Source organism: Struthio camelus, chromosome 8 (genome assembly GCF_040807025.1).
Source record: "Struthio camelus isolate bStrCam1 chromosome 8, bStrCam1.hap1, whole genome shotgun sequence".
NCBI lineage: Eukaryota > Metazoa > Chordata > Aves > Struthioniformes > Struthionidae > Struthio > Struthio camelus.
This window is the reverse complement of record NC_090949.1, coordinates 7339104-7365455: the sequence shown is the minus strand read 5'-3', so window position 1 is coordinate 7365455 and position 26352 is coordinate 7339104. Positions and strand designations below refer to the sequence as shown.

Genomic DNA, 26352 nt, shown 5'->3' with positions numbered 1-26352 from the left:
GCCAGTGCAAGTACCCAGATTTACACCTGCTGTTGTGGGTGTCTCAGGGCACGGCTCGATCCCCAGAGCCCTCAGTGACCATTTTCCTGTCGCTTTTGGTGAATGCTGGATGAGATTTTCAGAACGTCAGGACAGAAGTTGGCCTGGATTAGAACTGTGAGTGCAGGTTGATTGGATCTTTCCTAAAATGGGGTCCTATTGTCATAACTTTCGCATGCTAGAACGTGAAATGACCTGTAAGTGACACAGAAAGCTGATCTGTATTGCCATCATCTGAGTTAAGGCAAACAGCTTTACTTTCTAGACTGCTTTAAATTTGGGCGCTGGGATAATAATGACAAATAACATCATCTCAGCCAAATTTTAAACAATAGCCCTAACAAACACTGCCTGTTTGTTAGGGAAAGAAAACAGGAAAATTCATGGTGTTGTCTTTGCAAACAAATTGCAGTCATAACAGGAGAGTTGTTTATTTTTTAGTGTCTCTGCGTAAGTTATTGTAACATGAAGCTGTTATGGGAAAAATCAAACGATTTATTTTATACCAACATAGTTGAAAAACATTTGATAAGAATTTACTTACAGTTTAAACACAGCTAAAAGTTCATTCACCCTTAAATTGGGCATGTATTGAAGGAAAAAGCAACAGAGGAATCTTGGTCAACAGGAGAAAGGTATGTTATGGCAGAGTTAGCGTTTCTAGAAGATTTGCTACATAAATCCCTGCTAAGAACCTGGATAAAAATAACTTGATTTCAGGAGTGTTCAGACCAGTATAAATCTAGTTCAACTTTTTCAAATTTGGGCTGGGATTTATAACTGTGGATCACTGAGAGCCACAGAGTTTGGGGCAGTGTTTTACGCATGGATGGGGATAGGCATTTGGTTTTTCTGTTGCTTTTGCGGCCATGGCTGAGTTGAAACATGCTGTTTTAAGCAGACAAGCCAGTGACTCAGTACCACGCTCTCTTCTGCTACTTTCCCCAGGTGAACATAGACTTCCAGACACGGGAGTTGACCAGAAGAAATATGCAGGAGCCCTCCCTCTCTTGCTTTGATCAAGCTCAGGGGAAGGTGCACAGCTTGATGGAGAAAGACTCTTACCCCAGGTTCCTGAGATCCAAAATTTACACAGACCTGCTGTCTCAAACCCAGAGGAGGCTCAGCTAGAGCAGTGATGGGGCCCTCAGAAACCATGTGCTTCCCACAGCAGCAAAAACCCATGTCTAAATGTGAAACTTCATTGGTGTTAAAGGCAGTGGGAATAAGAAGAGGGGGAGGAGCGGAGAAGTGGGTTTCCAGACTGTGATCCAAATGCAGTATAAGGACTCTTTGTTTGAGTTTCTGTGCTTTTTTGGTTAGCGGTAGCACCTTGCAGTTGTTGCCTCTCTCTGGCCCAAAAGCATAACCTCTGTAGTCACTGGGTCATGTTTTGGGAAGGCAGGTTTCCGTAAAGATTACTACATTGGTTTATGTGTAAATAACGCCACTCTACCCCTCCATCCTTCCAGACAGGTCCCTGGCTCTCACCTATCCCCTATGTCTGGAGGGGCCTTAACGGCAGTTCTGAAACTTGTGTGGTCAAGTGCAATCTGAAGTGCCGTCGCTCACCCTGGCTGCTCTGGGGTCTGGATCGTGGGTGGAGAGGAGGGAGAGAAAGGAGGCAAAGAGAAGGCAAAGGCAGATAATTCATACTGCTTCCCAGGTGGAGGCCATCAGCTCACCTTTCCATTTTGATTGCATACCTTATGACACGAGCCGCTACCCTCACAGCCCCTCCACACCTCTGACATGCTTATCTTCCGGGGATGGAGACTAAATGTTACGTTTGTAAGACTGTCAAGGAGCTGAGTTTTTCTCATGAGAAGGTAGTTGCAAAAGCTCTTGCTAGACCTAGTCCGGCAAGTCTGGTACAAATGATTATTCTTCATTAATGTTATTTATTTGTACTGTAGTTCAGCCTCAGGACCCCACTCCTGGTCCAAGTTTCGTTGTGCTAGGCACTGTACCAAAACCTAACACAAAGAGGCTCCTGGCCACCAAAGACATTACCAGGCTCAGTGGCTTCTCGGGAAGAAACTGCCAGCTCTCAGGAAAGAGTCAAGAGAAGGAATGTCCTATCTGTCCTGTGCTGAGATGTAAGAAGAGCACAAGACCTGTCTGCTACATCAGATACCATTTTTCATATAGTACCTGACCAGCACATGGCAGGAAGAGGTAACAGGAAAATCACGATTATATTTTTGTTATTTACTGATTATTGACTGTTGTTGTTACCTACCGATTGCCCACTGTGTATTCAATACCACGTAAAGAAATACTAAAGGCAAAGACCCTGCTGCATGATGCTTGCTTCAAAACAGGACACAGGGAAGCACGTAGTGGGCAGGATGGGAGTCCAGGCATGAAGTGGTATGCAAAGCATATGTTGTCCCAGTTCCCATAGTCTGGATAACCTGGCTGCAGGAGAAGACTGTGTGCAGATGTCAGTTGTGTAGCAGCACCTCTGTGCTGTGCAATAATACTTATTATTTGAAGGTCCAATTTCTATGGCATTGCTTTTCCAGCTTATCAGCTGCCAGATTCTTGCCATATTTCCTAGAGGAGAAGCAGATAGCCTATACGGGAATTTAAGCCTACAGACCAGAGCTCTACTTTCTTAGTTTTATGAAGGCCTGGAAAATGATCCCATGGATCTTTTCCTTCTCTCTTCTCAATCTTCTACGGATCACAGGCTGTAAACCACTGTGCTGGTTTAGAATGGTGGGCTTGGTTCACTAGAAAGCTGATGATAAAGTTCCAATGTAAGATGGTATAAACTGGGTAGACTGAATTCTAAAGCTAAGCATAACATATTTGGAACAAAATACAAAAAGCCTGCTTGGATATTACAAGTTATGGTCCACGCATTAGTTAGGAAAAAGGTTGCCTATTGTAAGGATGCTGTGCAGGAAATTAGGACATCATGATAGGATGGCGAGCACGTTTGTTTTAGTCTGGAGAAGTGTTCCTGTGGTCTCTTAAGACACTGGAGCCTGAATATGGTGCAGAAGCCAAATTTATGTTCAGAAGGGAAACCTGCTTTTCAGTACCTGGCTGGTTGGCTCTAGAATTCTCCAGTTATTTTGTAGACAAAGATCATCTCAAGTTTCACTGAGGACTGGTCAGAAAGAGCAGCGTGCTCTGTAGTCCGTGAGCTGGTGTTCCTGGGTGTCTTCTATCCCTGAAAGGTAACCTGAGAAACAAGGGCCAGAGCCCAGGGTGGTGAGAGATGTGGCCTGCAGCCATGCTCAGGCTCAGTGGTGCAACCCTTCTGACTTCTGAGACTGCTGAGGTACGTGGGGTCTACAGAGCCATGGGAATGTGTCCAGAGAGGCAAAAGTCAAAGCCTGGACTTTACCGTGCACATTTCAGTGGCACGACTGCTTGCAAACTTCTTTGCTTCCCATTTGAAAGTGGAGGAATGAGCAAGGTTTACAGTGAAAGACGGTCGCTTGAAAGTGCCAGAGATTTTGCCGTGATTCATCCAAGGGGGCTGCATCATCTGTTCACTAAATGGCTCAACTGGCCATGAGGTTAGTTGTTCATGGGTCCATAGCTTTATGGCAAACAAAGCACCTAGCAAACAAAGCGTAAGGGGACAGTTGTCTGGGGAAACTTGTGCAATGCCCTGGAAGGAGTCAAAGACAGAAGCAAATGATAGAATCATGTATCCAGTGACTGTCCCTGGTGGTATCTGTGCTACACCACATGGAACAGTCTCACATCACCTATAGAGCCCCCTCCTGCTGTAGGTGAAAGGGAAGGAGGAGGGCAAATTACCCCACATTGCGCTGAAACACTTATTACGTGCCCTATAAGGGAGGATGCAAAGCCACAGACTGTGAGGAGGGGCTAGAAGAGCTCCCCTTTCCAGGAAACACTGCATCCACTAGACCTGCGTTAGGCAGGCCAGACTGGGAGAGAGAAAGGGGACTCGGAGGGATACAGGTTGATTTGGCTGCAATAGTTTCCCTTAAGATGGCCTTAGGTGCCGGACTTAGGTGCAGTGCTGCTGTGCCTGCAAAATGGCACTTTGTCCAGTGATCCAGCTGCTGCAATGTGGCAGCTCTGCTTCCCAGTGCTGTGGTGTGAAACAGGCTGTGTTGCAAGGGGTGAAGTGAGGCCACCTTGTCTGGCCCTCTTCTCATCCATTTTGGGCTCCTCTGCACTGCACACGCAAGAAAATATTCCCCTGCTACTGCTATGGATGTGAGAGAAGGCACCAGCAGGCTTACACTGTCGTCATTTTTTAAAGAGAGGGAAGAGGGTCATGTTAACTGCCTTGCGTATTGCCTTGTATTTCTCTTAAACTCACCAAAACACCATCTGAATGGGTTTGGATGATGCCTACCTCTATTGCCAAGTGACGCATCCCAGATGAGGCTTTTCAGCAAAGTGCCCTACAGTCACCCATTGGACAACGTTGCTGTGAGGGTCACAGAGACAACCAGGCGGTGAAGAAACAGCAAAAAAAGATGTTTTTGTGTAGGAATGAGGTCAAGAAATTCAGAAGAGAGGACGGTTCCGAGGTTTACCTGATGGCGAGAAAGGTTGATCCTGTTCAAAGCGTGACTCCAGAAAACGCAGTAGATAACATCTCTCAGCAGGCATCTCCAGAATCAGTGCTGGCATTCTTTCAATTTTGGTCAGAATTCATCAAAAAAACTCCACAGTAGCCCACACCGTGTAAAAACTAAATCCCTTCTTTCCTACATTGGTCTGGGATACTGCCTTGAGTAGGCACATTCAGAGACAATATTGCTGCAATTGCAACAGGAGCTATATTCATGCAGGCTGATGCAGGATAAGTGTTTTGCCCCTTGTATTGATGCCAGATAATATCCTCTATAAGAAACATCCTAGAACATACAATAGAGTGAAACTTATTGTCTGAGGGATATGAGTCTATCGCAGTTGTTATTGTTGCTGCTTTTAAATTTTGTCTCTCTAGCAGGAAAGCCGCCTAGTTATTTAAAGTATTTTATTTTAAAACAAGAAATTGGCACCAGCTGCTTCTTTTATGCCAAATATCAGTCTGACGGGTATTAAAATAGGCAACTTCTATCTCTTCGCCTTAAACCAGGGGCTGGTTAAGGAAATAATGAGTGAGCCAAACTTCAGAAAGCACTGAGGGATGACTAATCCTCATCGAGGACAAATATCCTATCTTTGATTCATCTCTTACTGATGTGAAAGGGATATTCATAACTTACAAGCCCCATTTCCTCCCTCCACGAGCGCATACCTCCAAAAATTTGCCCGTTTGAAGTAATGTCAGAGTGCTATCACAAGAAGAGAGAAAAATCATTTCACTTAGCTCTTTCTATCCTGTGTGTATGCTGACATGTACCCAGTCAGCTCTCAAGTCCTTTGACAGCAAAAGGGAAGAAGGGTTTACAGTTGCGTTTTCTTGTTCTATGAACTTCAGAACTTGTGAAGTCCAGAAGCAGATGCAGAACCTGAAACTGCTTTGAATTTCTTATTCCTGCTTTGCCCTGTCAGTCACACTTGGGATTATTCTCGTCACTTTTATTGTACCTGTTAATGTACTGATGGGTCCCTGCTCTCCATGCTGAGAAAGTGTGAAGGGCAAAGTCCTGCTAGTCTGAGCATGGGAGGGAAATAGGGGTGTGTGTGTGTGAGAGAGAGAGAGTGCGTGTGAGTTCATGTACGTGCTATTTAGTGTCTCCCACTACAGAAGCCTTTCTGGGATGTAGATGTGCATGTTAGGCTAGGAGAATTATGCGTAAGTGGCATAAAATGAGATATTAGCTAGTATTGTCTTTGCATTGTGTATAAGTTTGACTAGTAATAAGAGATGTAAAACTCTGCTAGGCTTCCAGTTACCCCTAAGAGCACATGTATCAAACTGAACTGAATGTTCGCTGATAGACACAAACCCAAAATGTTTACAGCATTCAGAGCAATAGGAAAGCATACCTCATGCCAGTCCTGGAGTGCCTCTCACTTGTCAGTGCAAACTCTCCCCTCCCTTTGGCCTCTCGCTTCTCCTTCTAGACCCCTCTCTCGTTCCTGGTCCTGTCCCTGTGCGCTCCCCTCCTCTTCCTTATCCTCCCCTCCTTGAAGCACTCCTGACCGTGCCAAACCTTCCTCTCTGCCAGCGCTGCTTGTCCTCCCTGTGTATCAGCCCTGGCCTCACATCCTGACCTCCCATGCTTCCCTGTCTGCATGCCCGCTCTCCTCATGTATCCTTTGTCTCCTCGTTTCTTTTTACCACCCCAGACACTTATTTCTGGTCTCTCCATCGCTCTCCTACGTACCTCCTACTGTTGCTATAAAGCTCTTAGTAGCTATCCCTTGCCCATTACATAAGAAGAAAACGCTTCACATAATTTCTGTATTAGCTTTCATTCCTGCGGCTGCTGCAGTTGTCTTGTTTCTTGGTACTGTGCTTTCTCTGGCATTGAAACATTATATCCTAGAACTGGAATTAAAGTATATTTTGCTGCCAGTCCAGAACGCTTTTCTCCTGCTGCACACCCCTTGGCCTTTGCAGAGGCTTGGCTTGTCCCCAGCACTGTGTCTCTTCCCCCGCCGCTGGTGCTCCACGTGCTTTGCTTGCTGGCAGGGTCTGGCTGAGTGAGACGGGAGCTGTGCTCCGTTTCACGGGTTCTATTCTTAGGTGCAGACTCAGTAGCTGCTTTGACAGGGTCACAGCTGTGCTTCCTTTTAGCTTTCCGATTAAAAAAATAGAGTGTAAATAAAGGTGCGTGCGTGTGTGTGTGTGTGTTACATTTGCTTAGTAAAGTAAGTCATTTTGCTCTGTGCCTCCTCGTGGTTTTACTGGAGGGCTGTGTCTCTAATTTGAGACTGTGTGCAGGAAACTCAACGGGGTCTCGGGGAAGTGTGTGCATGAGAGGGAGGTGGCAAAAGGCGATGGGTTTATTTACCCCCCAAAACAGAACCTTCTTTGCAAAAAGGTACAAAAGAAAAGGCAGAGCCTGCTGCTGGAGGGACTCGGCATACCAGGGCTGGCCGGGGATCTCAGCCAGGGTGGGAATCACTTGTCTGGTGGCCCCATACCTCCCAGTGTGCAGCTCCATCTAGCCAGCGTGTATTCAGGTTGGCGCTGGACACCAGTACCTCCCTGCTGCTCCTGGGGTGATTTACTTGTTATCCTGAGCTAACAAGGGGGAATTACCCTCAGACTGGCCAGGACTAGTTGCTACATCTGTAGATACACCACCATCTTTCATCCGTGTGCTGTATCCCCAAGGCAGAGTCTAAAACAGGACAGAGGAGGAGCTGCTTGACTTTGCATTTGTGGTGTAGCGCAGAGACAGCAGTGTTACCCTAAGAGAAACATCTTTGCCTTGCTCTGCCAGCGCATGCAGTCACCAGCTAAAAAGGGAAGAGGGAAGGATGCGTTTCATGTTGTGTTTGCTTATGCAAGAGAACTGGCCTCTGTGGGATTACGGATAATGAAAAGAGCGGGTAATGAGTCCTCCCTAGGGGGTGGATCCCCCTTCCTTAAAAACCATGATTAAAGTATTTCATCTTCCTATAACCTCTCTTCCTCTTCCTGTGCAAGCAAAGCATCAGGCACATAGACTTCAGAATTTTCTTTAAGCTGTCTGGCACCTCTATCCTCCGTGGGATGAAGGTATCCCACTGGGAGGAGGAGGCTTTGAGGACCTGAATCAATAGCCAAGCACCAGTCCTGAATAAGGTATGGTTTAAGATGTCTTTGTTCCCTGGGACACAGGATTGTGGGTGGCTCAGAAGGGATTTAGGAGGGCTTCAGTGTGTGGAGCTAATTCAGAACTGAGCCACCAGGTATCTGGACAGAAAGACCAACTCTTTTTAAGATCTTCCCCATGCCGTGTTTCTGTTTTAATTAGGTCCTTATGCTGTCAGTGTCTCCGCAGCATCGGGGTGCTACTGATTTTGTTAGATCAATAGCAGGAGCAGCTTGTTTGGTCTGATTCCTTCCCGTTCAGGTGAAAGCATGGGCTTGGGTGCAGTTTGACGTTCCCTCTGCATTACCTGCTCGTTTGCTTGAGTCACCTCTGCCGTATCAGATGTCTGACCACCGATGATATTCCCACTTAGTTGTGTCACTGCGTTGTGAAGTATTATTTACCTTTACTGTATAGAAACTGTGAGGACATAATAAACAGCCTGAGAACTCCTTGCTTTGTGCCCGAATGTCTGAAAAAGGTGTGAATCGAGCAAGTTTTCCTTTACGGAGAGGAAAGTGCAAATTGAGGGTCAGGTGCCCAGGGGATGGAGGAAAGTCTCTTGAAAGAATTGAGGAGGAGGAAAAGGATGGAAGAAACTTGTGCCTTCTCAGACGCTGGCCTCATCCTTTTGTGTACTGGTTTGACTGGTGCAGACTTGCTCCATTAGGCAGCTGGGAAGGAACGTGTTAACTCTTAAGTGGCTGTTCAGTCTCTCTTTGTTACAGCAGTTTGGATGCAGTCCCCCTGGAGGTAAAACATTTAGGCAGGGGGAGAGGGGAGAGAAATATTATCAGTAGGATCTGGGAGACTATAGGGAAGGCAAATCTGAAGGGTTTTCTACCAGTGGATTTACTCCCTGCTGCTCCCTGTGACGGATCGTCCGCTCCAAACTCCCAAAACAAAACCAGTCACCCCAGCAAACACAGGCGTTTCCAGGAGCAGTCGTTCTTCTTTGAGGAAGCCGAGCTTCCCCCAAGGAAGGTGGGTGCTTATCTCTGGCCGGGGGGCAGCGGCGGCTGGAGCCTCACGGGAGCGCCTGCTTCGGCCTCGCTCCCGCAGGTCCGAGGCGGGAGGAAGCAGCCAGGCGGGCGAGCAGAGGTGGACCTGTTGCTCGGGCCGGCCAAACACGTGCAGTGGCTGGCGGTTGGCACGGTGCCGACGCTCTTGGTCTCAGACAAGTTACCCGTTCCCCTGAACCGGATACCTCGCTGAAGTCGCGCAGAAGTCTTGCAGGACCTTCTCGGGGGGGTATCGGCATGCAGCTCAGCAGCGAGGGCCGCGTTAAAAAGGGAAAAAAGAAAACCAAACACTTGCCGCGCTGCCAGGAGCGTGGCTGGGGGACGGCTGCCACCGAGCCGGGCGTGCGGCCGGGCCGCCTGCGCGGGCAGCCCGCTCGCTGCTCGGCAGAGAGCAGGAGGCGCGGTGAACGCCTGGAGAGCAAACGCTCCTTTGTCAGCCCAGCGCGCGCACGCCAAAAAAAGGCCTGATCCTGATCTAGCAGGTAGGCGATGCGCAAGCAAGCGCCGAGGAAAGGAGAGCAGCGTGGGATGGACCGAGTACGGCCCAGCCATGATGAGCCACTGAACGCTCCCGGTTTTCGGTCTATGAAGAGCAGCGCCAGGCTCCAGGTGGCCATGAGCAGGCCGTTCTCATCGAGGTCTCCACTTGACCAGTCCTGGGGGATAAATTGGGCTGGGAGCAGCCAGCGGGAATAGGCTGGCAAGTCAGCGGCGCCAGCGAGGCTCAGGGCGAGAGCCGGCAGCCGAAACGGAGGCCGACGCGTTGCAAGTGCCAACGGTCAGGCGGGCAACGAAAACGCCGCGGGGGCCCACGGCGTGCGCGAAGCGGAGCCGGAGAGCAGGACGCAGCGGCTGGCCGGGGCCAGCCTAGGGAGTCGGCGCGAGGCTGACGCCGAGCTGGCGGAGCCTGGACCAGCTCCGCAGGGAGCGGCATCGGGCTCGAGGAGGAGGCCGGCCGGCCGGCCGGAGAGAGCGGCGCCCGGGCTCCGCTCGCACCGAGAGAAATCCCTCCTCTGGAGCCGGCCCGGTGGGCCGCGAGCGCTTGTCGCTTGGCCTGCCCTGCGGTGCAGTTAATGAGAGCAATTAAATAAATCTGCTTTTCTCCCGCAAACGTGGAATTTCTGAGCCCCTCCTTTTTCTCGCCTCTCTCTCTCCTTTTTTTGCCCTAATTCCCTTCCCTGCTTTTATTGCTTTCCCTTTCCCTTTCTTCTTAGTTTCTTCCCCCTAAGCCTGACTCTGAGCCACAATGATTCGTGTGCATCCGAGGGAAGAATCTGCCATCAGCACCGCTCCGTCTCCCTCTTAGATAGGATATGTTTAGCCCTCGCCTTTTTTTTTTTTTTTTTTTTTTTTTTGCTCTTTAGTGACTTTAAAGAGCAGGTGCTGGGAACGGAAAGAGAAGATTAAAGGTACCTGCTGTCAGCTACCTCTCGCCGCACAGATGTGCTCTGGTGCTGTACAAAGAAAGCACATGAGCGGAGGGGATAACAGCTGCCCCTCGAGGAGCTCGGTCGCGATGCTCGTGTGTGTTTCCAGCAATCTCGCTCGCCCCAAGTAGCGCAGCCGTGAGCTGTTGGTGACCGAGCCGGGTCCTTACCGGCTGCTAGCTTCAGGGAAACGTAACAAAGAAATACAGTTGACCGGTCCCGCTTCTGTCTTTCTCCTGAAGGTTTGAACTCCCCCTGTTGCAGTCCCCAGTGCCCGGCATCCACCCCCGGTTCGCTGCGGCTCTTCTTCCTTCCTTCCTGTCTTTTCAGGATAAAACCCTCTAGAGCCACACTAAAGCTCGAGGCAGCCGTCGCTTAGAGGCAGCTGGGCTGGTGCCTCCCCAGCACCGGGATGTTGTCGGTCCCTCCATAAATCCCACGAGGTAGGTGTTTGTGAGCGCACGCGCAAGTGCCTTAAGCTGAAATGATGCTACCAGGAATCCTCCTTGCCGGCTCACGGTGCTCGATGGCGCTTTTGGGGCACGTGCGTAGAGGTGCTGTGTCCCCCCTCCCCGGTCCCTCCTTCCTTCCCTGCTACCTAGTTCATTTATACACTTTGGGGGGGTGGAAACTTTTATTCGCGGTTTGCCTGGGTGAGAGCTGGTTCCCGCTGCGAACGACAGGGCCGCGCTGGGAAACGCCAGCTGCCGACGCGGCTCCCTCGTTGCAGGTGCTCGCGTGAGCCGGCTGCCAGCCCCAGCGTGGCCGGCGGGAACGAAAGGCGGAGGGGATCGTCTGGGCGGCGCAAGAGGCAGCGTTAGTTCCCGCGGGCGGGAGGTGGGCTCGGCGCCGCAGAAGTCGGGGCAGGTGGCGGGGCGGGCGCTCGGCCCCGGCGTTGCGACACAGGATGCTTCTCGTGTTCCCAAACAACGGCTGATAATGCAGGCGACTGGTAAGCTCGATGACACAGGAAGCACGTAATTAAATTAGATAGAAAAGAGAATACAGACCTCCGAGTACATCTACGTCGTCGGACTCGGGCTGTTGCACAAGCCTAACGAAGCGCTGCGTGTTATAACGCGATGCAGCTACCGTCTTCCCCCACCGGAGAGCTGCCTGCTTTCAAGCAACGTATCTTCTTACCCTTTTGAAAGGGAGAGTGGAAAAAAGCTGCCTGTCGGTCGCTCCGTCCGGGGAGAGCCTCGACGGCTGCGCGCTGCGGGGCCAGCAGCGAGGGCTCGGCCAGCGCATCCCGATCCCGTCGCGCTCGCAAACCCCCCAGAGCCGCTCCGGAAACGAAAGTGTCCTGTCCTTCCCCGCGGCGCTGGCGGGTGGCGCGAGCCCGGCGGCTCACCGAGCGCCCTTTCTTACGGCTCTGCCCGTTTTCTCGCTGACGCCGCTCTTCGAGCCACTCTTTGCCTCTGGCCGACGTGTTGCACGGGGTCCCTCCCGCATGCAGCTTTCGGGCCCGAGCTCCCGCTGCAGCCCGGTTTCCTCAAATTCTGCCTTTTTTTTGCCAACTCCGCCTCCCCTGAGCTCCAGCTGCGATAAGAGGGGGACAAACCACGCGCCCCGTTGCCGAACGCCCCTTGTTTCGAGGGGCCAAGACGGGAGCTGAAGCGGCGCGCGGCGATTCTCTGCCGGGGCTCCCGTCCCCCGCGCGCCCCTCCGCTGCCGCCGACCCCGGGGCAGGCGGCTTTTCCTTGTCCACTCACCGCTATAGCGCAGAGGTGAGCGCAAAGGGTACGTGTTTGCCGGCTGCCGGGCTGCCGCGGCCCTACCTGCGCCGGGGCAGAGAGGCTCAGCTCCCGCGGCGAAGCGCTTCTGCCCGCTGCGTCCGCGCGAGCCCCCGAGAGCCGAGCGCCGCGCCGCAGGCGTTCGCCGGCCTTTTTGGCAGCTGCCCAGGCAAACGCATCGCTGCAGCCTTCCTCTTCTCCTTCCCTTTTTCCCTTAAAGCCAAAGAAGGGATCACGGACAGCTCTGACCACCGTTTGAAGGCCCAGGGAAGACACCAGCAAGGGCTTTCTGCAGCTCCACTTGTCTGTAGCTGAATACCTGCTAACCAAAAAGCCTTACGTTTATTTATTCAAGTGAAAAAAACCCAGAGCTGTGGGAAAAGCAAGGCTGCTGTTGTTGTCAGACCCAAGACAGGAGCTGACAACGCGCGTTCGGTCGCTATTGCTGTAACAGCTTTTCTGGTTAGCCGTGAGCAAGATGCTTTAGTTATTTTTTTTTCTAAGCACAACGGTGGGAGGGAAAGATGGGGGTTCCCATCGCATTTCAGCAGAGCTAAGGTGCCTGGCGCTCCTCCGAAAGTCCCAGCTGGGAAACCCTCGTGCTTTGGCTCCCCGAAGGCAACGCGTGGGCCGGCCCGGGGGGGCAGAGACCGCTCTGCGCGCTGCGACCTCCCTGCCGCGGCTCCTCTCTGCCCCAGGCGCCGCGCAGGCAATTTCCTGCCTGTGATTAATGCAGGCAGTAGGCAGCGAGGGTAGGAGACAATTTCAGTTCATGAAAAATGTCGGTGCTGGCTGCGGAGTTTATAATAGCGAGGGCAGAGCGGGGAGGAAGGAAGGAAGGAAGGAAGGAAGGAGATGAGGAGTGCAAAATTACAGATTTGCATTTGAATGAGCTGGAGCAGTGGGAGAGTCCCGGCAGCGGGACCCTCTCCTCCCCGCCAGCAAAGTCCCTCCCGGAGCCACCGGGTCTGCTGCCGCAGGAAGTCTGGCAGCACGACGCCCCTGGTTTAATCCCCTCTCCTTATCCTTCTGTCTTGCCGGTTCTGCCCTTCCCCTCCACTTTCTGTCCTCTCCATGCTTTTAGTCCCTATTTCTATTCTTTCCTTCTTAGGTTCTCGTTAGGATCCATCATTATCAGATGTTTTCCCTTGCTTTGCTTGGTCTTTCTTGGCTGCGCTTCCCTTCCTCTCCCCTTTCACCATAGCGCAGAGAGTTGGCGATGGTGACGGGCATCTCAGTCACAACAGGGGCTCCCCTGCCCGCAGGTCACTCCTGCCGACACAAGGGGTCAAACACCGCTCCTGATTTATTCCACGTGTGGCCTGGCGAGGTAACTGGGGGCACAACGCACCCTTTTGCTCTACCCGTAGTGCGAGGCAGGCCCCAGGGAGAGGTGTTGCCCACGCTCCCAGGGCGCTTGGCCCCGTGCTGGAGAGCACCAACCGCTTCCACGGGCTCTGGGGTGCCACAAAGTCTCCGGAGCAGGCCGGTGACTGCCATCCCTCATTGCAACCACCTGGGGAAAAGCACTTTGTACCGCCGCTGCCACGCCAGCCTCTGCAATGCCGGGAGGCTTGGAAGTCGTCGGCTGGCAGGATTTAGCTGACTAATTGCTGCACACTCGTGCTGCTTTGTCCTTCTAGCTCTCCCCATCCGCATCTCCACCTCCCGGCGTCTACTCAGCAGGCAGAGCCCGTCGGCGCTGGAGACGAGCCTGTTTTTTCCTGTTATCCGGGAAGCAGTTACGACTGCGATGCTCAAGGACGAGCCTGGGCCATCTCGCCCCCCTCCCCCCGGGGCACAAGAGAAACCTACCTAAGCCGTTATCTTGCCTGGGCGCTGCTTGTGGTTGGCTGGAGGCTGGAGCCGCGCTCGGCTCCCCGCTTCGCAGCCCTCCCACTTCCCCAGCCCCTATAAAGCGCAGCTCCGCGCCGGCTCCCGGGGCGCCAGCACGCGGCCACCGGCAGCAGGTGCGGACGGACGGACGGACGGACGGACGGACGGAGCGGGCGGGCGGGCGGGCGGGCGGGCTGCTGGATGCCGCGGTGCCCGGCCCCCAGCATGTGCCGCGGCTTGGCCGCCCTGCCCGTCGCTTGCCTGGAGAGGTAGGAGGCTTCGCCAGGCGGCCGCTCTGGGAAGCGGCGGGGGCGCAGCCGGGCCGGGCCGGGGGGGCCGCGGCGGTGGGCGCAGGCTGCGAGGAAAGACGCAGCTGAGAGCGGCCCGGGCGATTCGTTTTGGCTTGAATCAGTTTTACGCTGCTCAGGAAGGAAAGGTAGCGGTAAAACGTGCCCCGGGGGGAACGCGGTTGGACAGGGCTGCCCAGCGCAAGGCTGGTTTTGCCGTCTCCCGCACTGCAGAACTTGCTTCAGGTGGGCAGCAGAAGGACGGTGCTCGTCGCCGCGCTTGAAATATTAAGTGGCGTGTCCTTCCCCCTCCCCCCCCCCCGTGCCGCTGCCTTGTGGCTCTCTTTTGTACGAGCGCCTGGGGATGCCTGGACGAGCAGCAGCACCGCGAATGGCAGCGGGGCCGCGGCCGGCCGCTGGGGATGCCCTGGGGCGAGGCGTCCTGCTGCCGCAATACTGCACTGCTGTGCAATAGCCCCGCCGTGAGAGCTGAGCAGCAGGGGGGACGGGAAAAGGAGCCAGCTTAGCCTGGGCCGATGCTCCTGAAGGCGCTGCAGGGAGCCCAGCAGGCTGGCGGGGAAGGAGAGGACTCCTGCTCTGCTCCCCGCCCCAGAGGGAAGAGTTGCCCGTGGTCTCTAAACGCATGCGGTGAAACCTGGGGAGGGATCGACACCGCTGAGAGCGGTTGCCAGGGAGTGGAAAAAGCGATTTGGGAACCTTTATTTCATAGCTGAGAACGCCAGAAAGCCACTGAAACAAAGGCTCCCGGCAGGGCGCTGGGATAAGGGCTGCCCGCTGGGTTGTGTCGGGGGGTCCAGCCAGCAAACCCCTCTGGGTGGCCGTCCCGCTGGGCTGGCAGGGCGAACATCCCTCCAGCGGCCCCGCAGTCCCACTTCTGCCCCTCTTCCTTTCCAGAGCCAAGGATTTCAAGACCCGCTTGGGGATCCTGCTTCATAAACCAGGGCTGGGAGACGCGATGGGGACCTCCAGCAAGCTGCAGCTGGGCTCCAAGCGGAGGTAAGCCACGCTCTGCTGCCTCCTGGGCTCAGCCCCAGCGTGCCCATGGCAGGCAGCCCCGAGCCGCAGGGACAGGGCCAGAGCGGCGGGACGGTCCCCGTGGACGGTTCTGTCCCGCGGGATGATCCTGCCCATCTCGCCGCCCCAGGTCCCACCCAGCTGGCAGGGGAGGCGGGCTGCTTCCCAGCTCCACCAGTTATAAAGTCAGACTGGGGAGCGGAGGCTCTTGCATTAGGCACAAGAGAGCAGCACTTCAGCAACAGGCAAGAAACCCGGAGCATTTACGCAGCTGCGGGTATCTCAGACCTGTGCTGGGCACACACCTGGGAGAGCAGTCGACGTTAAAAGCCAAATACTAAATATTACTGCTGTAGGCAGGAATCCTTCTTGCAGAGGAAGTTCTGCTGAGCTCGTACCAGGGGACAGGGGCTCCTCTGCCGGTCCTGTGCAGGAGAATAGCTGGCCAGAGCCACACTATGGAACTGAGGTCTGGTGAGCCATCGGGGAAGGCAAAAGAAAGGGAAAAAGAGAAAGGAAAGAGGCCCCACAGGTAATGGATGCTGGGGGCCTCAGTTTGGTTTCCTGCCGAGTGTTGCTACCTCTCTTCTTGTCTCTTCACGCATGGGACCGCTTGTAATGAAGCGTTCCCATCCTTCGTTGCAGGGCAGGGGAAACGGCGCTCACGGGGCAGCGAAGCTCACGTCCTTTTGTCTTTTCCAGGGACTCCTCAAAAGAGGTGCTCGAATGGAGAGAATCCTTCGACCAGCTCCTGAAGAGCAAAAGTGAGTAGGATTTTGTTTACTTCTCTTGATCAGAGCGCGTCGGGCAAACGTGCTCTCAGTGAGCGAGGGGGTAATTGCACGACTGGAGCCAGTGTATAAGGAAATCTTGTCTTCTCCTCAAATCAGACATTTTAGAAATCGGGAGGAGGCCCCTTCCCGCTCGGGAAAGCGGTGCCCCTAACACAGCTGACAAACTGGATTATTGCCTAGCTTGGTCAGATGGACCTGCGGCACCTTTACCCCTCTCTTCTGACTGGGTCCTTCCTCTGGGGCACGGGCGCTGTCTCACCGTGCAATGCCACTTTCTTGGGCCAAGAACATTATCAGCGTGATCTTGAGCCAACTGTATGTAGCAGTAGCGGGGCTGGGTTTTCTTCTCCCTCTGGCACAATGTAGAAACCAGCAGCAACCTGACAAAACTGTCCTGTGGGCTGTAAGCGTTATTAATTTTTGGATGACTCTATCATTCCTTGATCCCTCCGTTGCCTCTTTCTTGCAATCGCCTGCTCCTCTTCCTCTCGGTCCACAAGCGGCCCGAGCGGTCCCTACCCCAGCTTCCTTTTCTCCACACTCACAAAAAAGCAGCTATATCTGCCTGTTGGTGTCTTCCACCACACAGTAACACAACCACCTTTACACGGATTTCTTGTTCCTCAGAAGGCTATGTTGCTGCCCTTTCTCTGTCTGACCCATGCCTCTGGGGATGGCTCTTATACAGGGGGAAAGAATTCAGCTGCTTTACTGAGTTATATAAATATATCCATCTTCCCATTCAAAATTTGCTATGTATATGGTGATGCACAGGATTTCCATAAGGCGTTGTCTTCCTCTCCCTCATACAGAGGGTCCCTCCTGACCTAGAGAGGAAACCTCCTTCCGAGTCCCACATATAATCCCTTCCTTACACCGGGCTCCACAGCAAGCGCATAATGGCAGGAGTGCCAAATTTTAATGCAAAAATTGTGGGGTACCTTAAAAGTCATTGCATAGCAACAGATAGTCCTTCTAACAGGACTAGCTTGGGCTAGCTGTATTTTTTTCCGGCCTTTCTCGCGTGCTGTGAAGGCTAGCGAGCATCTCCCGCTTTGTAATTAAATAGATTCTGAGCCTGGAACCAAAATCACCGCTGCGAGTACTCTCCCACACTCCTCAGCATCTTCCCTCTAGATCTCAGCCAAGAGGTAAAAATAAAGCCATTGTTGCTCAGTTCCTCCAAATGTACTAGTACCTAAATGGATTTCTCCTTAGGTAGAATTAGATCTTTTCCAAAGCTGTAAAAAATATACTCTGAAGACTCATTATAGAAAGGTCAGATAAATAAAACCAGAGGAATACTTGCCTGTGGGAAAGGATTTCACTGGAGTCTAGAGGCCAGTTAGCAGAATCTCAGAGGGTGGAATTTGTCCAGCGGGAAAGGAAATCTGTACATGTCATGGTCTGAACTCCCAGGGAGCTGCTTGCTCAGCAGTGTCGCATCTGGCAGGCTTCCCCTCCTCCCAAGGAGGAGACGAGCACTCCTTTCCTTTCGTTCCCTTCTGTCCCATTACCTGCGTTTCCCTTTTCTTCCCAGATGGGGTGACTGCCTTCCACACCTTCCTGAAGACAGAGTTCAGTGAGGAGAACCTAGACTTTTGGCTGGCTTGTGAGGACTTCAAAAAGACCCGGTCGAAAACGAAGCTAGCCTCCAAGGCCAACAGGATCTTTGAGGAGTTTGTTCAAACCGAGGCACCTAGAGAGGTGAGAATGATTTCTGGCTCCCCGTTCTGTGGCTCTGTCCCTGAACAGAGGGGTGAAAGGAATAAAATATCCCAGTGGGCTTTATTAAAGTCCTTCCTCACCTCAGTAGGAAGATCAGTCTATTTGCAAAAGCATTCAATTTTAATCTCATGTCGTGTTCCAGAATGAAGGAATATAAAGACCGGAAGCATCTTTACCCTGATGTGGAGAAAGCAGTTTCCCTTCCCACGTGGGAGGGAAGCTAATGCCCAGTTAATGTTCATGGATCCTCCTTCCTTGCAGGTGAATATCGACCATGAAACCAGGGAGATTACCCGGAAGAACCTCTCGGGTGCAACCTCTGCTTGTTTCAACGAAGCCCAGGCAAAAACCCGCACCTTGATGGAGAAGGACTCCTACCCCAGGTTCCTGAAGTCTGCCTCCTACCAGGACATGACAAAGCAGGCCACCGGCCGCGGCATCAGCAAGCGGTCGCATACCTGACCTGAGCCGGTGTCCGCCCGGGGGGGGAAGAGCTACAGGACAAGGCAGAGGCACTGCAGCAGAGGCTGGCATCTGAGAGATGGTTTGTGAGGCCTGAGGACCATGTGGTGGGGTTTCGGCTGAAGTCCTGGGATTTTATCGGGATCCCCAGGACCTCAAGCACTTCTGCTTCCCATCGAGCTGTTGTGAAGAGTGGTCCTCCCTCCCCACCACAGGCTTTCCCGCTGCTGGGGTGGGGAACTGTGAAACGGGACTGTCGGAGGAAGGACCCTGGCAGAAAGCGCTCACCTGCGAGCGTGTGCCCAGTGCCTCCCCCCCGCAGCACCAGCGTGCAACGGGAGACCTGCACGCCGCAGAGAAAGACAGACAGACGTCAGATATGAGTTGGAAGTCCAGGGAAAAGAGACTGGATTCCCCCAAGCGTTGAGCTGTGCCTAACAGGAGAGCTTCAGCCCGCTCTCAGGACCGTGCCTCTGACCTGCACAAACAACCATAAGCTGCAGATAGTGCACAGCAGTCTGCAATTTCCGCAGTGCCCAGGGCAACAGCCCAGACTTGCCTGCAGAGTTTTTTTTCCTATGAGGGAACTTGCAGAATAAAAGACCAAAGACTACCTGGCATTTTGAGCCAGAGGGACCCTGCACCTGTCTTGTCCTGATCATAAGATTCTTATTCTGCTGTTTTCTATGCATGCGCTGCATCAAGGCTTTACACCTTCTTCCAGTAGAGCATAGGCATAGCATTGACATTTTTATCCCTTGCTTAAGCTATATGACCTTTCAATGGCACCTAATCTTAGGTCACATGCATAGCTTTTTATGACTATTGTTGCTATTTATTGTTGTTGTTATTAAAATATGTATTTATAGAAATGCACTGCTCAAAGCACACACAAGTCCCTTGCTCTGAGGAGCGTGTAAGTTAAATTACTTTAGATGTTGCAGCACTTAGCATGCCTCCTGCATTTTCTATATGCAGACCTAAGAGAGATAAATACAGACCTGTAGTAGGACCATGGAGCAAAATACATGAATAGCAGTAGTGAGAGCTCTCATCTGGCAGGGCTGCTAGTGGGGTCTGAGAGGGAAGGTTTACTGTGAGCTTGGAGGACTGTTGATGGTAGTAAAAGGACACTTTGCAGTCCATGTTGTTTCCTTTCTCCCCTTAAATAGAGCTTTGTGGCTGGCGTCTTGGCATGTAAACTAGCAGCTTGTCCTACACCGAGAATATTGATGCGAACCATGCACTTTCAGTGATCCTATTGGAATTTTTTTTTTTTTTAAGAAACACATTCTCCTTAAATATAGCTCTTTCCTCAAACAGGCCTCCCATACCAGGAAAGAGTCCTGTAGGATAATAGTTCAAGGAATGACGCAGATGGCTGCGTCCCCTCCGCATCAGGCTTGTGGAATTTATATTCTTCATAAACAATCTTATGGAGAAAGTAATTCCTTTAATGAGATGTGGGAGAGAAAACCTGGAGCTTTCCCCGGTTTAAAATCGAGCCTGGTGTTCCCTTAGCTGGTGAAGCCAGTCTGCAGCCCGCAGCACTTTAAAAGAAACGTGGTGAGCCATCCGCAAGAGAGATCTGCGTGCTGGGAATTCAGTGGGAGACAGGAAGAGCTTCTCTATGGGGATGGCAGGACGTTTCACAAACAGAGACCTGTGGTGCAAGCTCTTCAGAAGCCCTGCTGAGCAGGTATTTATGGCTCCCAGAGCTCCCCTAGATAGCCAAGACTCTGGGGCTGCAGCTACACCAGAAAGCCGTAGATCCATTTTGCAGCAACGATGCTAGCAACCGCGTCGGTGACTACGCAGAGCTGTCTCCGGTGTTCGGTGCTGGGTCACGGAGCACGTGCCACGAGCACGGTTTCCTAGTGAGATGACAGCCTCATGCGGCCATGCGTGCCTCCGTTCATCCCTGAAGACCAAACCTTGAGGTCCTTGTTCTGCTGTTACTCGTTGCTTGCTGAGGGAGCCTTCTTTCGGCCCCTCGAGCGTTTGCCCGAGTCAGAGCACGGGATTACTCTGGCGTTTTGTGGCTATTTGAGCAGAGCAGGGGAGAGTCCCGAGAACCGGCCTCGGGACACTGGTGGGAGTCCTCTTCCACTTTCCCCATCTCGATCCTACCTCTGAGTCTCGGTGGGTTCTGGCGGCATTCGCAGGGAGTTTTTAACTGCTTTATTATTTATTTTTACAACTGGAACCACCTTTGTAGTGTTACTGAAGTGAACAATGCACAACGGTCCGTTTTCATTACTAACATAATGTCATTATTATGAAGTATAAAGAGGAAAAATACTGTGACACCATGGCTTTTTTGGTTGTAGGCTTTTAATTTATTTTTACATTCTAATTTTGAATTACTGTATTAGAAAGCATACAGTGTCAAGAAAGACGCTTGTGTTGCATGGCTTGCAGGGCATTTACAGTTGCTTTAAAAGTTACAATATCAGAAGCCGATAGAAAAGGAAGGGGAAGACTTGTAAGAGGAAAACTTCTGCGTGATGTTTGGCTTATTGAAGAGACATGAACAGTTCACTGAAACAAGGAAAGCAGACGTTAAGTTTTGGTTATATTCATTGATGTTTAGTACTGTTTATATTGCTTGCCATCTTCTGAGCACTTCACAGGACTACAGTTCACAGTACGTGTTTAATATCAGTGAGATGCCATTGTCTGTTAAGCACAGGAGGAATCGAGTTAGGGGCCGCTGTTTGCGAAACGGAGTTTCCAGTCACTGCCACAAATAGTGTTTGATTTAGCATTAACTCTGCCGATTATCGGATTCTTTTCTAATCGGGGCAAGTAGCTGGCGTTAGGGTGGCTATTAGGAAACATCGTGCCTCTATTGCAGCGTTTGTTCTCCGCAAGGTCCAAAGGGTCCCCCGCGGCGCGCTTTGGGACCGCCGAGCGGCCTGGACGGGAGAGCAAGCCCCAGATCTGGGCCAGGGCGCTGCGGGACGCGCTGGAGCGGAGCACGGACGGTGCGGGAGAGCAGGGGCCCAAGCGTAGCTCGGAGATGCCGTACAGAAGGGATGCTAATGCGCCAAATAAAGACCAAACCAAACGTTTTTAAACTGTCATCTCGTTATTTATTGCTTGGTTTTGAAGCCAAAATTAACCGCTCCGCTTCAGCGGGGGAGAATGTAAGTGGGCTGCCAAGGAGCTGGCATCAAAAGTAAGTGTAGTTCAGGGTCCTTAGATGCTGAAGCACTACTATTAGCCCAAGCTAGTCTCTCTTATTGAAGTCCTTTACAAGCAACGGCTTCTATAACATCTCTCATGGCGTTTCCAAAGTCTTACATCTCTTTTAATGCAGCCATACAGAGTCCAGGAATCATCATTCACTGTAAAATACACAGACTCTCCCCCTTTCCTGTTCCCCGCAGCTGCCATCCACCTAATTCGAGAGAGACCGTTTAAACTTCCTGTCTTATCTCTTGTTCCCTATTTCAGTGCGTGGCCTTGGGTGACGAGTCGGCCGGTCTACAATCACTGCAGTTTGCATGCCTACCTGCTCTTAGTGCACGTGAGAAGGAAGAAGTGAAATGAAAGTTATCCAGGAAGTACTTAAATTATCCAGCAAGAAAGGCTCAGTGAGATTAGCAAAACAATATTGAAGCAGATGAACACATAATTATGTGTGGTTTTTTTTTTTTAAATGAAGCTTCCAACTAAAGAAAAAAAACCAAGAGTTTGTCTGGCAGGCCTTGAAATTCATTTGAACCCGATGGTCCATAAGAGATATTTAAGCAGAGCAAACGGGGGGGGGGGAAAAAGAAAAAAATTAATTAGGATTTGAAATCTTTTTGAGAGATTGAGGATCTGAGGTGTCCTCGGACAGAAACGTGGGGCCACGTTTGTCCTTGAGGCACCATGCCTTGCAACGGATGGCCTGGGCTGGGTTTTGGCGCTTCGCACGTTGCAGCTAATGTCGTAGCATCCCACTGGCAGCACGGCTCCATCTCGCAAGCCAGACCGGCTTCCCAAGGGAAAACTCGATGAGTAAGCGCAGAAAAATCGTGTGTTGGGTTGGGGGCGGGTGGTGGGGCGAGGAGGATGGGGCACGGCAGATGCCACCAGCCGCAGCAGGTAGGAGGGCGCTGGCGAGGGGCCGGGCTGCTTCCCCTGGGGCCCGGCTGGCAGGAGGGAGAGCACACGGGGGTGATGCGTGCTTGCTCCGGGGCCAGGTTTCCATGAGCTGGGCGCGCGTGCTGTCGATGGGTCCCGTTCTCTGCCCGCGGGCTCATGGGGACTCTTATCACCATTGCATTTCCATAACCGGTTTAAAAAAAAAAAAAAGAAAATTGATGACAATATTCATGCTTTTGGACGCTACCAGGGCCCTGAAAGCACCCTCGGGCTGCCTGGTCCCTCCCCCCCCCGGGGTGGGTTTGGCTGCTGATGCCTGTGGCCAGCGCTGATATGGTGCAGCTGTAGCCTGGGAGCAGCCTGCTGGGAAAGGCGCAGGATGAGAAACAGCTGGGGGAAACTTTGTCTGGGACCTCCTCCTTTGCTGAGGAGCTGTATTTAAGCTCCAGTCCTTGGTCTTGGTCCTTGTTTGACCTGCCTTGGCTAAATGTGGGTGTCTTCAGCAGGCTTGCTCTGGTGGGGCCATACCCTGCTTGGTGAGGTGCTGGCCGGCCTTGCCGTTGTCCTCGCCTTCTCTTTGTGGCCTCTTTTGGCGGACAGGTCTTTTTTTTATACTGATGAGATTTGAACAGCAGCCCAGAAGGCTAGTGAATACAGATAAAAGTATAAAAATACTCTGCTGCAAAGTGGAACTTATTCGGTGGCTCCTGCGTTTGCACCTGTGAGTGCTGAGCATGTGTCCTTGTGTCAGTCCTTTTCCAGAGATTTGTTCCAGCGCTGCAAGTCACATCAATGTGACCAAGCGCATAAGCTTTGGGAGTTCCCGCTTGGTAACGTAATAAGGAAGCGAGTGCAAGGAACACAAAGGAAAAAAATGATCTTACTATTCATGGGTTCTTTAAAAATTATTTTGGCTTTGGCAGGCAGATTTTGTTGTTACATTTTTAGCTCAGAAGTCTCATGTATGTTTGTGGCTGGTGGCCAGTGCTTGGATATTAGGCTATGTTATCCCAAGGGAAAGGCTGCAAAATGGGCGCAGGTCCATCAGTGCAGAGGAGAAGGAGGGTTTGCAATGCTGTGCCCTTGGTTTTCTTGCTCGTTATGTCTCTGCAGCTCAGCTCTGAGCCCTTGGGTGCACAGGGGTAAATAAGGACTCCCTGTAGAAGCGCAAATGCAGCAGGAACTACAACAGCCTGGAGGCTACAGTAATGGTTGTAGAGGGGGCCCCTGTGACTCTTAGGCTTTAGAAAACATTTTAAGTTTTTCTATTCTTCAAAGACTACCCAGCACAGAGATTGAGAGTTTGAGCTTAGACTGTCGTGTGTGACTCTGTGGAAAACAATTTGGTCCTATGTGCAGAGCAGGATGTGAGAGAGAGAAAGTGTGACAGTGAGTCCTCCTTTGCTGGTGCAAAGAGCAGAGTACTTCCATCACAGCCCTGCCACTTGCAAGCATGTGGTTTCTGGCATCTGGGTTTGATGTAGGCCCAGCTTTAGCAAACAGTGAGGAAACTCTGTCTGTTGTGGCTGATTATGCTTCCCCAGTGTAGTCACAGGCGTGACCCTCAACTCCTCTAAATTTGGTAACCATCCCTTTTCCCATCCCTTGGCTAATCGCTGTCATCCCTCCTAAGTGAGGGACCAAATGGTAATAGACTTTCCTGCCTTGAATTTGCTTTTTCCTTTGTCCTACTACTACTATGACTATTGTCACGCTGTAAAACGCACAACGTGCTTTGCCTTGCAGTCACCAGAAAGCTGTTTGTTTGGGCATCTGAAATCTATCTCAGAGTTGTTTGTTTTTCTCTCCTGCAGTGTTCATATTTATTGATCTTTTGTGGGTAACCAATTCTGATGGTGATGGTTGCTGCCAGAACTGGCTTCCTTTCATCTTTTCACTAAGATAATTATTTACCTTAATTGAATCAGCAAGTTGAAGAGGTCTTTTCTACTTAGATGGCTGGGTGGCATGGTATTGGTATGTGTTGTAACTTTGACTTCTGTAATGACAGGTTGCAAGGGTCTTTATGAGGAGTTCAGATGAAGGACTTTGACACTGTCCCCTCTGTTAGCCAAATGCAACACTTTTCTTCAAAAAAAGGTTTCAGGGGCTTAGCACTGCTACAATGTGAAGGGCATCCAGACAGATAACCTTCAGTGGCAAAACTCAGTGTCATGCTGGCAACCCATGGCTGTCAAAGTCACCAGGCAAGAGGAGCTGCCCAAGTTTCTGCTCCGGCTAGAGAGGATGCCATCCTGGTTCTACAGCTAGATTCAAAATCCCCGAGCTCTGTTTCTGCCAAAGAAAGGTCACGTTGTACGTTTCTGCTGGCCAAGAGCCATCAGCGTGGAAAGAATGGGACCACGACAGAGCCTTGTCAGTAAGCGTCTAACCAACTCAGTATTTCCTCAGATGATGAAGTAAAGAAGGGTTGCTGCACTCAGTCTTTGGCAGGCTATCTTGCTGTTTGTAGCAGAGGAGTGAAATACATAAGTCCATCCTGGGGTGACAATCATCAAGAGTTGAACATTGGGACGCATTGCGTCCTTTCTTCTACATGCCCCTCCTAATTTATCAAGCCTTCATCATTGCCTTGCAGCCTGTGATGTACCACTGCTCTCTGTCTGCTTCCCAGGCTGAAGAATGGCCATGGACTCTTCCAGCCCGCAAACAGGAAATGAAATACCCAGGCAGAGCCCCAGCCCTGGTGACACCAGGAGATGCTGTCGAGTTTAGCAAACTTCTGTGAGTAAAAATGGGGTTTGGACAGTCTGACATGATTTGAGATTGTCCTGAGTTTTCAACTTTGTCCCTGTGGGGCTGCGTGAAGGGCTCCTGGGGCAACATGAATTCTGCAGGGCAGGCTGCTTCTGTGCAACTCTCTCCAGAGACTGTGGGGCTTTCCAAGCCTCGCAGATGTGCTGGGAGAGGGAGGATGCTCAATATGATGGCTAGCGTACAAAGATGTGACTCCTTCATAAATGCTCTGAAAAGCTCCACCCGTGCATGTGCTGGCATACAGATGTGTCCAAGCAATGACGGGGTGCATGAGGATTTGGGTGTGCACGTACAACCTGTGTGCAGGGCTGCGTGCTCCTCTAAGCATCCGCACCTCCCTCTAGAGCTTGTTTTCCTGCATTCATGTCCTCATGTTTCTTTGTGCTTGTATCTGGCTGTGTCTTTCTGTACGGAGACTGATGCGCAGCTCTTGTGTTTGTGTGTGCATCAGTGGTGGAAAGCCAGGCATGAGTTCACTGACGCAGTTCCTCATTTTAAGTGTGATCTGAATTTTGCAGCTGACGCAGCTCAGTATGCTCATGTAGCTGTGGGACCTCTGCCTGCCAGTCGCATTGGCGCTGCAAGCTGGTCAACCGATCTCATGTTACTAGGCGGTGGGAGAAACAGGATGGTAGTCTCCTTGTGCCTCATCTGCTGGTGTCACAGCCTGGATTTGTTGATGTATCGCATGTGGTGCTTTGCATTTAGAAGGGAAGGGCTGGAGGGCTGAGGTCCCTCGGGTAGCACTGCATTTAGGCAGACCTGCCTATACAGGAGAGGGAGCGGGCTTGTGCCTGGTTACAGTGCAGCAGCCTGCTCGCGCCACTGACTGTGGTTAGGAAGCTCCGAACTGGGACATAAACAGACGTGAAATTCCTTGATCCCCTGGGTGGGATTTAGCAGCATGAAGACTTGCTTTCGTGTGGCTATCTGGTGGGTTTATCAAAAGGTGGTGGGGGGAAAGCCAGCTAATAAACACTATTGGTGCTTTGAATGTCTCTTTGCCTTTAGCTCCTAAAATATTGCTGAACACATGTTTACAAACGGGGTGCGAGCGTAGGGAAATATATGGGGAGCGTGCTAGGCTCATGACTTCCCCCTGTGTGCTGGGGGGAAAAAAAAAAACCCAACAACTTCCCCACCCTACCGCCCCAAGAACCCACCAGGTGGATGAAATGTCCCCAGGTCCTGCCCTTTCACAAGGAAGGACAGCTGAGAGCTGGTCTCTTCTCCAGCAATACTTGCTGAGAAGCAGACGGGAAGCAGAACTGCTTAGAAAGCTGCTCCCTGGCACCGAAGGCGTTTTAAGCAGTTGATTCGTTTCCGGATGGGTAGCGGGTGACTTCCCTGCCTCCCCGTGGCAGGTACCCTGCATCGCTCTGTCTCTGCAGCCATGGGTGCAAGTGGGTT

General features: G+C 51.8%; 3 protein-coding genes across 15 annotated transcripts in view; 2 read left to right on the top strand and 1 right to left on the bottom strand.

Annotated features, from left to right (window-relative positions):
* Positions 1 to 8194, top strand: part of LOC104142672 (regulator of G protein signaling 8) — a 36442-nt gene extending 28248 nt beyond the window's left edge. For all 11 annotated transcript variants that reach the window (XM_009672753.2, XM_068951839.1, XM_009672755.2 and 8 more), the window contains one exon: positions 988 to 8194. In XM_009672753.2, coding sequence (XP_009671048.2) covers positions 988 to 1170 — 183 coding nt within the window. In that variant the 3' untranslated portion in view covers positions 1171 to 8194. The remainder of the gene's footprint in view (positions 1 to 987) is intronic.
* Positions 1 to 26352, bottom strand: part of ALDH9A1 (aldehyde dehydrogenase 9 family member A1) — a 193394-nt gene that overhangs the window by 155134 nt on the left and 11908 nt on the right. The window lies entirely within an intron of this gene.
* RGS16 (regulator of G protein signaling 16) lies at positions 8336 to 21155 on the top strand. 3 transcript variants are annotated; one of them, XM_068951847.1, is made up of 6 exons: positions 8336 to 10634; positions 13571 to 14032; positions 14966 to 15067; positions 15788 to 15849; positions 17420 to 17586; positions 17869 to 21155. In XM_068951847.1, exons 2-6 carry the CDS (start codon positions 13965 to 13967, stop codon positions 18067 to 18069), a joined length of 600 nt encoding a protein of 199 aa, XP_068807948.1. In that variant the 5' UTR covers positions 8336 to 10634; positions 13571 to 13964; the 3' UTR covers positions 18070 to 21155. The 3 variants fall into 3 exon arrangements, with proteins under 3 accessions (XP_068807948.1, XP_068807949.1, XP_068807950.1); XM_068951848.1 differs by lacking the exon at positions 13571 to 14032 and having other exon boundaries at positions 10120 to 10634; XM_068951849.1 differs by lacking the exon at positions 8336 to 10634 and having other exon boundaries at positions 13449 to 13897.

Coding starts and splice junctions, on each gene's coding strand:
- RGS16 (XM_068951847.1), top strand. CDS start 13,965: ATGCCGCGGTGCCCGGCCCCCAGCATGTGCCGCGGCTTGGCCGCCCTG. Junction 14,033..14,965: donor CCCGTCGCTTGCCTGGAGAG/GTAGGAGGCTTC, acceptor CTTCCTTTCCAG/AGCCAAGGATTTCAAGACCC. Junction 15,068..15,787: donor CAGCTGGGCTCCAAGCGGAG/GTAAGCCACGCT, acceptor TGTCTTTTCCAG/GGACTCCTCAAAAGAGGTGC.